General features: G+C 37.3%; 1 protein-coding gene across 5 annotated transcripts in view; it reads left to right on the forward strand.

Moving 5' to 3' along the window:
* The first annotated feature begins 3,458 nt into the window (after positions 1-3,458).
* The window catches only part of LOC122091867 (protein CHROMATIN REMODELING 20), a 76,098-nt gene continuing 67,420 nt past the window's right edge, over positions 3,459-12,136 (forward strand). For 2 of the 5 annotated variants that reach the window (XM_042662066.1, XM_042662071.1), the window contains exons 1-2: positions 3,566-3,724; positions 11,954-12,092. In XM_042662066.1, the coding sequence (XP_042518000.1) occupies positions 3,678-3,724; positions 11,954-12,092 (186 nt within the window). In that variant the 5' untranslated portion in view covers positions 3,566-3,677. Of the gene's footprint in view, positions 3,725-11,953; positions 12,093-12,136 lie in introns of all 5 variants that reach the window. The other 3 variants (XM_042662070.1, XM_042662069.1, XM_042662068.1) reach the window with 3 other exon arrangements.

Here is a 12,136-nt window from a genome sequence, read left to right on the forward strand (position 1 = left end):
TTGTGGCTACATATAGTAGTATATAGTTGCAATGAAGATAACCCCAATTACACTTATGATTTGGGAATATATGGGATCAATAGTGTTCGTCCTTGTTTCGTTAGAGAGCATTTAGCCATGGAGGAAATTGAAAATAGAATCGTAAAGAACTGTGGAGAAGTGTCTTTAGTTGCAAGGGTCTTGATAAGTATAATGTGCTCCAAAATAGAAGAACTTGAGCAGTTATTTATAGTGGAAGGTGAAATTTAGAATTTACTAAATATAAGAATGATAGGTATATTAAAGGTGAGTTACTATCATCTGCCATCATATTTGAAACATTGTTTTGCATATTTTTCAGTATTCTTAAATGATTTTGATTTTACTAAAAAGGAGTTGATATAATTATATATGGATGATAGAATTATTCATTCAACAAGGGCAGCAAACAAGTGGAAGTTGTTGGCAACGAATATTTCAATAACTTATTATGAAATTCTTTCTTTCATGATATGAATAAAGATATATGTGGAGATACATGGATATGCATGATGCATATTCTTGCACAATTTGTCGTGAAGTTTGATTGTTCCACTATGGAGCCAATAATGCGGAACACATTTATGATAAAGTTGTGGTTTATCACTTTTTTTCATATCATGAAGAAACATTTATGTAAATTCCAAAAGTTAAAAAGAAGGCGAAGAAATTGTGGACATTAATATTCTCATCATCAAACTTGGTCTCAAATATTGGCATGTTGATGAACTTTCAGAGTTTGCATGTGTTGGATGTAAGATACTGCAATATGAGAGAGGTACCCCCTTCATAAGAAAACTGAAACGTTTAACGTATGTTGACCTCTTAAAGAATCCAATTAAAGCGTTGCCTGGACAATGGAGGACGCATTATTAAATAGCTCAAGTGCTTCAATAATCTCAACTGAGATTAGGAGATAATTCATTTGGAGAATGCAAAAGGTGGAATAGAAGAAGGTAGAGAGTCGAACTTTGAGAGGGAAGCATGTATTCATTTTTTTAACATTAAAGTGGGTCATAGCTATGAAATTACAAGGGACAATGCTACTATTGGCAAACAATTTTTTCTTATATTGGATTTTTTTTTTTTGGAACCAAGGTTGTGAAAAATGGGATAACTAGATAAATTCCTTAAAATATGTCAATATAGGTAGCAAAATTATTGTGACTACATGTAGCAGAAAAGTTGCAATCATGATGTACCCCAATTACACCCATGAATTGAGAATGTTCCAGATCCTTCTTGCCCTTGTACGAGCAATATCCCAATCCATCCGTTCGAGAATTAACGCTAGCTAAGGGTGTCAATTTATTTAATAATAAAAAAAGGGTGCATAAATTTAGAACTGTAATCAAATTTCGACCTTTTTAAAACCGAATTGAGCCAGACCAATGTAAATCAATTTGATTATGGTTTCAATGGTTAGAGTCTTTCTCAGTTTGTTTCGGATTTTGTTTAGTAATTTTCTAACCGAATAAGAAATCGTGTAAAATTTATTTATTTATTTATTATTTCAATTAACATGGATGATAAATTATACTCTTTCTTTTTTTTTTTTCCTTTTGGAGAATGTTAGTGCAAGATTCCGTCATTGAACCAAGACTTGAGACACGATTCTCTTCCAGAGCGGAGACCTACACCACACAAGTTAGAAATTGGCCTAGAGTCCCCTCCAAGAAGAAGGCTCCGATGCCAATGTCAGATCAAGAATGGAAAAAAGTGTTATAGTTATTTATACTAAAAAACCTCATCCTTTATCTCTAGCATGTGCTCCTTTTATAAAGGTTCTTCCTCTTTTCTCATCGGTTGACCTGTCCACTTGTGGTTGAGTTGGCTATCTTTGTAACGGCTAACATAACCATGGTTTATCTTGATCATGAGCTGGTTAAATAACTGTCGGGGTTCCATTAGCTAAGTTGCATGTTCTAGACCAGAAGGCAATCATACTGATGTGGATCTCTCTCTCTCTCTCTCTCTCTCTCTCTCTCTCTCTCTCTCTCTCTCTCCCCTTCTAAGATAGGATGAGGGTATCTTACAACCACAACAACGGTCTTGTAGTCGATCTCTGCGATCATACTTCATACAACCGATCCTCATGGTCGAGTATGGCTTTTTCAAGCACAACATAGCTTGGAGCTCGGTTCGATGTAAGCTGACCAACGACCATTTTACTCCTAAGTCGCGGTATATATATTATGGTATATCAGTGAAGATAAATTCAATTCCTTTTCAATATTTGCAAAGAAGTTTAGTGAATTATGACCTTAACCAAAAAAAGTGTTATTTTGTTGGTGAATATACAAAAAATTGGCACAAATACTTAAAAGGATCAAAAGTTAATATGAAATCGAACCAAATAAAATCAAAATCGAACCAAATCAGTTCAATTTGTTTTGATTTCTAAAATGTATTCCTATCCTCGATTTGGCTTTAGTTTGTACAATTTGTATATTGAATCGAACTCTAAATCAAATCGAATAACCAAATTGACAACCATCTTTTTTTTCCCCTTCTAATGAACTCTATCATATTGAGTGCCGTTGGCCAGCCTAAAATTGACACCCTTGTCTGTTTTACATTATCTCCAAAAAATAAAGCAAAAGAACCCTAGTGGTCTGGCGTAAAAAGAAAGGCGTGCAAATGCATCTTCAATGCACACAAGAGAGGCACTGTGCACATTTTACTTGTGCACTAGTCTGAGCATTTCCAGTGCCAGAATGGTAGGGTTTTTTTTTTTCAAAAAAAAAAAAAAAAAAATCGAATGAAGTAACGCTTGTACCTGCCTCATGCATTAATCTGAGCGTTTCTTCTGCCAGACTAGCAGGCTTCTTTTTTTTTTCCCAAAAAAAATAATTGAATGAAGTGACGCTTGTACCTGCCTCGTGCATTAGTCTCACCATTTTTTGTGACAGACTAGCAAGATTTTTTTGTTTCAAACAAAAATTTAATCGAATGAAGTAACGCTTGTACCTGTCTCGTGCACTAGTCTGAGCGTTTCCTGTGCAAGCCTGGTAGGGTAAAAAAAAATAATTGAATGAAGAAACCTTATGCCTGCCACAACATGTGTGAAAATTGTCTGCAGTCGCTACACCAATGCAATGAGTATCGGATGATTGGGAACCCCTTAAAATGTGTGCTCAAATACTCTCAATTGTTCAATACTCACTACACATCACTGCTCGCTGCAGAGGATGTGAACTCCTAACTAACACTTGTGCAGTGAAATCAAATTTACCAAAAGAAAAAAAAAAGTTAGGTATCAGGAGTATTTCTTCCCAATTTTAACTGTTCTTTATACTCTTCCACCAACCACAAACCCGTCAAAGGCATCTTTCTGGGCAGTCCACGTAGACATAAGTCATAAGATAGGGCCCACAGTAATAAGACATGTACACTCACAGTAGTCACGAACCTTTGGACGCTTCCTCCCCGTAACCCGTTTCTCTTGCATCGTGTATTTCGTGATTGTCTCGAAACTGAGGCCGGAGAAGGGGAAAAGTTGCGCGCGTTTCAGTTCATAAATACCCCGCCACAGGTTCATAATTTCAATATTTCCTTCTCTCTCTCTTGTTCAAATCGATCAAAATATTAAAAACAAATCTCTCTACCTGGTCGATTAGCGATTTCTGCCGTCGTTTCAAACCCTAGAATCTACAGGTATGTCCCGCGCTCGAAGTTCTTCTGAATCCAGTGGAGCCTGCTTCATGTATCTTTCTCCATTCTCATTTGTTCTTTGGATTATTTCCCTTAATATGTTTCTACTGTAAACTCTTCAATTGATCATAATATCTGTTTCATTTGTAATAGCTAAGTCGATAACTATATGATTGCTTCAGTTGTTTTTGTTTTTCGATGTAATCGTTTTTGGTTTTCTTTTGTCAATGGAGCTGGTTCTATCGTTTATTTATTTATTTATTTGATGGGTTTACTTTAATCGTGAGGTGTTGGTTCTATCTATTCATTGTTTGCCTTTTGTTTTTTCTTCTTAATTTTACGAACCAAGTTATGGAAGTTCGTTTATGATTTAATTGGGGAAGAGGGATTGGAGCTTGACAGTTAATTCGACAGTTCATGGGGTTTCGCTTGGTCTGACTGGAGATGTGTTGTCTCAACTTTGCTGGAAGGGCTTCTGGTAGACTGATACCTATCGATCAATCTTATGATTCCATCAGCTGTATTGAAGCCCATGTAATGTTCTTGTAATCTGTCACCAACTTATCATCGAAGGAATTGTCTAGATAACAGTGGAGGTTCCGTCGTTTTGTCTGTGCTGTCACTCTTTCTTACTAGAACTATTTGGTTGGGGGGGGGGTTTGCACAGGAAATTGACGCAGTGAAGTCAGACTGCAATTCCTCTATGATGGTATTTATAAACCTTTGTTGAGGGAGAGAAATCTGTTTTGGCGAGCAAGTGTACAGTGAATAAAATTTGGATGGAATTCTGCTTTATCTGTTCATTCACTGTGAGGAGTAATGTTTGGGTTGGTGTTACTATTTGGTATTTTGTTGGGTGCATCATGTCAAGCTTGTTTTACATCATTGCCATTTCAACCTTCCAGAGTTCGTGACAGGTTACTATGGAATTTGCATCTTTGGGACTATGGAAAGAAATTACGACGTATACTGTGATTATCGCTAATAATATGTGAAGAAATCCTCTTTTGTTTTGATGGGTATGTTGTGAAGGATTATAGTTATAGAGTTGTTTTATGGTCATCATCCAGATGGCCATCTTATAGGATAGTCAAACATTGTGTAGTTTCAGTTTACTCTTTTGAACTTAATGTATACTTTTCCCCTACTATTGTTCAACATTTCTTAACTAATGAACCTGTGGTTTGGTTCAGTTGTTTAGGTCAAGTTATATTCGTGGTCCAATAAGTTAGGTCTAAATTCCAGTCTCAAATCGGTTATATGGGTCATTGATTCAGTAATTTTGAGTTTTATTATGGACCAATTCTATAAGCCCAAATATTATCAATTTAAGGCCTATATGGGATTAAGTATTTTGTTTCTATTTTATAATAGTTTCAAGTTCTAATGTTAGTTACTTCTAGGCTTAGTTAGGATTGCTACATAGTTGTTTCTTTTTCCTTAGACTTTCTAATTTTTGAGAGCTGTCATATTGTAAAGGATCTCTTTCTATTTTAAAGAATTTCCTATTTTTTGCGATGTAGCTATAAAATACAATAAATAGAGGAGGGGGCATGTTGCCAACAGACTTTGGTTTTTGATCAATTGGATGTTTCTTTTCGATGGTGATGCTGAGACTGGCTCTTGTGGTGAAGCAAGTGGCAACCCAAGGTGGTGAATCCTTGGTTTGGGACCGGTGGTGAAGCCTATTGGTCATATCCTATTCTATCTTCGTATCTTCTTTTCTTTTCTCTTTCTTCCATCAGTGTTCTGCAGGTATTCCGACAACTTTCTCTTGTGGTTATTAGTGATGGTTTGATTTTTAGTGATGGTCTATCACAATAAGATTTATGCAATTTTTAGATTTGAGAAAAACCTTAGCATTTGAAAGTTGAAAATCTCCCCCACAACAAAAAATTCAGTTTTTGTTTTTAAACTTGGGATTTGACTTTTTATCCTTTTGGAATTTGAATTTTTAACTATGTTTATTAGATTCATTTGGGGGTGTGTGCTTATTTATGAATAATATCTTATCATTTACTTAAACGATATTTGTCATAAATTAGTGCCAGACTTGGTTTGACATCATTTCGGGGCGCTTTGCACTAAGGTGATTGTTGCCTAGACCTCAAGAAGGAAGGGGTGTGGAGAGAGGTTTGTATTTTAGACCTCTTTTTGGTGGGTGTATGATTTTTGGGGCATATGGGATGTTTAGTTTTTGGGGTATTGTATTGCTTATCTCTTTCGTGCTTAGAGAGCTGTCAAGAATTCGTTATCTCATTCCTCCTTTCATAAAAGTAGGTTGAGTGATTGTCTTGGTGGTGGACGTGATGCATGTATGACGCTTTGGTTTGACCGATCTATATTTTACATTAGGTAGACAACTTGTACCTTATTATAGTCTGTCCTTATAACCGTGTGGCTGATTTGTAGTGGTGTGTTAGGTTGATAGTTGACACATATTATACTTAGCCATAACCCGTCAATCGTTTTTGCATGGATTCTCGTGCTCGTCTTTGCTTGGAATCTCCATGTACCCGACCCTATTAAGTTGGGATAAGGTTTTGGATGTTGTTTTGATAATCCTTTGTTGTTTCCCCTCATAAAATCATATTTTTTTTAATTAATTTTACAAACTGTTTCAGGTATGTGATAGGACTGTTTTCACAGCATATATGCCTGAAAGTCAGTCATTGTTTCTTGAGTATACAACAACAACAACACAACTTAGCCTTATCCCAAATGAATGGGGTCGGCTACACGGATCCAAGGGCAAAAAAAAAAAAAAAAAAAAAAAAAGGACATCCCACTCACAAATCGGCAACCCAGATCACTGTTTCTTGAGTAGCTAATCCTAAAATTGGGCTGAGTTTTGACCTTTTCCTTCTACTCCACTCAATCTCAACTTGAGCACCATCACACTAATGGTTGAAAGTTATTCAAGCCCTCCTTACTTGTTATTTTCTGTCCATGTTTATATATCCTAATCTAATCATCATCTTGCTTCAAAATTGTAATCACATATTCATCTCGTTGGACCTCTAACATATGTTAGTTTCCTAAGCAACTGGTTTACCTGCTTGTTGGAGGGGCGTAGCGGTTCACGTAGTGAACGGGGAACTGTTGTTCGAGTGAGCTAGGTATGGAGCTAGTTGTTCTTGTTCGTAGTTGGGCTAAACTGGAATGATACGATAACAAAAATAAAGAGCTAGCTTCGCTATCCTAGCTCAGAAGCGAGAGTTGTTGAAAGAAGGTTTCTCGTAGATGTGTTTTATCCCTCATTAGATGGCCATTGTTTGAGTGAGGGCTAACTTAGTGAAATTAAGTTTGTTGTTTGCACAAGGTAAGCTTACTATTGAGGTGAGTGGCCGGGTAAAGAGTGATCTGAGTTCCCGCTATTCCAGAATGTGTAGATCAACAGGTATTTCAGTTGGGAAGTTGAGCTCGTCGCAATCTTCGTAGAGGTTGCGATGGTGGAAAGCGAGTCCATTCTAGAAGAAAAAGGAAGTGGTTAGAGCAGATGAACAGGAATTAGGAATGATGTCTCTTATGTAACAGGGGAAGAAGATTTTTATGCTTTGGTAGGGAGTGATGCTTTTGCTAACAAAGGCAGGTTTACAACTTCTAGAGTGGCTGGTTGGAAGGATTGCTTTCTGTCGTTTGTCTTTGCCTTCTCTCTCTTCTCTTAGCAAGGATTTGAACCTTTGCATGTTGGTTTCAAAATCGATGCCTTAACACTTGGAGAACAAGTTGTGCAAGGGTGCAGGGATATATCAGGTAAGCAACAAGGTTCTCCCTTTAGGATTGACTACAACAAGCATGTGACTCTAATAGAAAGAAACAGTAAGCTCTCTGCTCTATTTGCTCGCAGTTCTATGCCTATCGAAGTCGGCGAATGCTTTTGTAACCTTAGACTTGTTACGATGCTCGATTGAACTTGTTGGCTCCGGTTCAAACCTCTATTCAAAACATTGCTGGATAGACTGAGGGCTTTTGGTATATTTTACATTGTTCAAAAGAATGTTCAGAGTGGGCTTCTGGGTACAATCACTTAAACGTTTGTTTTCCCTCAATTACAATAGGGATAGGGATAGCCTTATCTTATATACTGGTAGGCTCTATAGTTTTGTAGTGTTGTCCCAAAGGAATTCAAATTGCTTTGGCATCCCTGGTGTCATTTTAGCATCGTGGCTTAGGGACTCTCACTTGTGAAGAGCCTCCTAATTGTAGTTGCCCCAACCCTCTTTAGGACAATGGACTCAGCCACAAGATTTTGGATCTGAGCCTTGAGCACCTCAATGGGCGCTCTTTATGTCGCTGCCCAATCCACAAGATTCGTCTCCCAAGTCTTGGATAGCCTTCTAAAAGGCGTCCATTCTTTTGCCCAAGTCATCGTTGCTTCAATTGTTTATGATTTTTACTACAAGAAATGAATGTAAATCTACTTAAAAAAAAAAGGAATAAAGGTGTATGAAAAATTGGATAGATTGGTTAGCTATAATGCTTAGGAGAGGGGACTATAGGAGTGCATTCGTGTAAGATTTCCCTAGCTACTCTCTTTCTCTTGTTTCAAAAAAGGAGGAAGGCAAAGTGGAAAGTTTGTCCAGGGAAATATTGTAATCATTATTGCTCCTCCAGCCCTTCATACTGCCTATTGCTTGCCATATCCACTTAACAGGGGGGTTTCCATTGGGTTATCCCTCTAGGTTTGCACCTAGGGTAGGCCCAGTCCTATGTTCCTGCCTGAAAGGGATAGCCGTGATGTGCCATAGAGCAATTGAGTTTAGAAGTGCCCCTTGTTTGAGATCATTCACTAAAAAAAGCCTACCAAAGCTTTCTATAGCGCTTGCTTCTCTTGGGAATTGAGCTTACTTTAACCAGCGCTTATCAAGGGGATTGTTTCTAAGCCAACAAAGGCACCTGACTTGCTAAGAGACTAAGCCGACAAAGGCACTGTTTCTCACTTTCTCCCAACGGCGCTGCTATCTAATTGGTTACCTTTTGATACCCTTCAATTGGTGGGTCTTGGCTTAGTTTTAGAGGTTAGCTACACATCTATCTCACTTATAACTACTTGACATATCCTAGAAGACTATTGAAGATTCCCCTGAAACCAGAGTCGCCGACGACACTCTTTATTGTGTGCTTTGAGGAACTCCTAGTTCAAAGTCACTTTGAGTCCGCTAAAAAACGTAGTTAGCTAGCTTCGCCTAATTCCCTAGTAGACAATATTATGAGGACGATGCAGGTGGAAATGTGGATCTGGATGGTGCTTTCCCAAGAACAGTGGCTTATGGTTCCGTTTGTTCTGGGATTTCCAAAAAACGCCACACCCGCTTTCGTTCTGCAGTGCAATAATAAAAATAATAATCTTAACTAAACCTCACAATGTAGAGAGAAGTGAACCAACTATTGGTTCAAACCAGACCAGGAGCCAAGAACTGCAAACTGCTATAGAGGCTGAGTTGACTCAGGTGAGGTATTACTTGAATCACCGAGTCGACTCTTGAGTTAAATCTGATGCTTCTTTCTTTGGTACTTCTGAGTTCCTTTGATCTGCATTAACCTATTCTAGTTCTTTGTGCAACATAATCCTCTATTTCTCTTTATTAATGATTGTTTCTAGGTAGCTAAAATTCACTTTGTTGTATCTCTTTATCTTCAATTTTCACTATCCCATGTTTAGTTCTATTGTTACTGAAGTTATACACCATGTACTCTGTTTTTGTTCTACTTAAAACTTTTAATTCCAAGATTGATCTCCATAATTATAGCTTTACATTTATCCCTGCTTTTTTGGTTTTTCCAACAAAATAATATCATCATCAAAAAGCAAGCTCCAAGGGTTCTGATCTCTCTCTCTTTTTTTGTTGAGTGAATAAGAAATTCACCCAATTTTTTTTTGGGATCTGATCTTAATATTTTTCATCTATATTCAGCTGAAACAAATACGGGCTCAGAGCTGCGCTTTGATGTAATTGAATTGCACTAGGGAATTCACTTCCTTACCCCCAACAGTTTTTACACTAGTCCCTACTCTAGTATACATATCTTTTAACTATCTCCAGTTTATCTCAAATCCCTAATGGCAATCTTCTAGTTAAATAGGTTGTTTTTTTTTTTTTTGGGGTGGGGGGAGGTAATTTTATCTGGAATCATTCCTTATACAAACCTATTTGGGATAGCTTGCACTACTAATAGATGTAAAGGCTTGTGAGTTGTGGTCCTTAACAATTTGATGAAAAATATATCAGTTCAGTTTTCTGACACTTCGGCGGCGATTGTTGATTCAGTAGTTGTTGCTGTTGATATAGTGTGCTTGGTCTTGGTGGATCCAAGTGAAGGTTAAGGTGGATTCCTTAGTGGAAGAATGAATTCTTTTCATGGCTTCTGGTGGATTCAAAGCCGTTGCTCAGTGCACCACTGCAGGTGGATTCAAACCCTATTACCCAAGGTTCTAGATTTCGGTTTTGATCGAAACTTGGCTAAAACTTTGCACGTTTTGGCTGGTCATTTTGGTGGTCAAATGGGCCTTTTTTTGGGCCCTAAACTTTAGGGAAACCCTAATTAGGCATTTCTAAGAATATCGGAACCTTTAGATCGTAAATAAACACACCCAAAATAGTAGTTTGGTTTTGTACCTAGGTTGGTAGTGTACGCAATACAATAACGTACTTTTGTTGTTTACTTTCTCAAATATAACCTACTCTACACATAATTTTAATATTAGAACACATAAATCAATGAAAACATAATGTAAGACTAGATCACAAAGGACCAATCCCAGGAAGGATCTGAAAATCTGGGCTGAAATAGGATAAAATTGAGAACCCACAAACTGTAGCTCAGATGGAGCTGAAACTTGGAGTAGATGAATGTCCTATATGGGTCAACAAACCGTCAAAAGATGAGACGATTCCGAAGGTTGAATTGAGAGATATGCTGTCGACATGAATTAGGAAACTTTTGACCACTCCTTTGAAACTAGTTCGGATGATCCTCAAAATTGAAATGAAGATCTCTTCAAAGATGTTAAGTATCCTTCAAAAGATGAGTCTCAATTGATGGCTGGTTGGGAAGTTCTGCTCGAGGAATGAAAAAGGAAACATTATGGAGTTCTGCAGTAGCAGCAACTACAGGCGTTGAATGGCCTCCAAACTCTGATCGAGTTCCCCTTTAGATGCACCTGAACAACCCTCAAAAAAGGGCCTAAAGCTGATCTCCTCGCTAGAATATAGGAGGGCTCGAATGGTACATCAAAACTCTAACAGGTTTGGCTCGATTTTGGCTGCAAGGCTGCCTTCTGATCTTCAATCGTTCTGATGTGATTGTAAGTCTAATAATGATCTTACAGTACTCAAAACTAAAGGGACAAAACAAAGAAGAAAAGGAATTTGATGGAGGATTAGAGAAGGATGGAAGAGAGTTAGGAATGGGGCATCTCACCCCTCAAGGCAACAACTATCTCAGCCATGAGTAAACACTCAATTTCATAAACTTCAATCTTTTTTTTTTTTTTTTTTTTTTTTAATTATGATCAATGGCTTTAAATAGCGTTACATAGCTTGGACATAAAGCAATAGCAAAAAGGAAACTAATTGACTGAAGTAAGACTTTCTAATTTGAGTCAAACTTGCTAACCAAGCTTAACCAAATTAGAATCTAACAACTAAACATAAAAAGGAAGCTAGCCTAGTTACAAATAGGAAACCAATTGGGTAACCAAAGAGAGAGGAAACTAAATTAAGCACACAAAATAGAAACTAAATCCATGAGTTTGATGGTTGCTGGCGCTCTTCTTCTTGAGATTGCTTTCCACCAAATATAGAACAGCTGTATGAATCTTTTGATGGAAAAGCTTAACGAAGTTACTGTTCACATGAACAGTAACTTCGTGTCAAGCTTGCTGTGTTCTGCTTTGCGAACTTGAACATAGTAGATGCAACCTAACACTTTTGGGGAGAGTCGAGATGAATCATGGCTTCATGTGTGGGTCTGGGGGTGGTGTTTCTATATATTCTTGTTTCCCTTGACAAATATGCTCTTCTAATGTTGGATATTACAGCTCAAGACATAGACACATAGAGTTTCTTGTATACGCTTAAATCCTTATGTACTACTATCCTAACAATATAAACTACTGTGCTGTATACAATCTGCCTTTGTAAATTTTTTTTTATGTTTACATGGAATATTTAATGGGAGTTTGCTTTCAATTTGTATTTCTTTTATATTTGATCTATTTATGTAGTCGGACATTTTTGGATCTATCAATTTGCTGATCAGATTTATAAATGTGTAGGGCTTGCACCATGAATGGAACAGAGGAACAACAGGAGGAAGTGGAAGATGTGGCAAGTGCTTCTAGTGATTCATTTACAGACAATGATTTGGATGAGGACGAATTATCATCTCAACATGATGAGGAATCTCATCTTGAGGCATGCTTTTTGCTCAATTTTTTTTCCTCCAATTGTTATATTGT

The sequence above is a fragment of the Macadamia integrifolia genome, chromosome 10, assembly GCF_013358625.1.
Source record: "Macadamia integrifolia cultivar HAES 741 chromosome 10, SCU_Mint_v3, whole genome shotgun sequence".
In the NCBI taxonomy this organism is placed as follows: domain Eukaryota; kingdom Viridiplantae; phylum Streptophyta; class Magnoliopsida; order Proteales; family Proteaceae; genus Macadamia; species Macadamia integrifolia.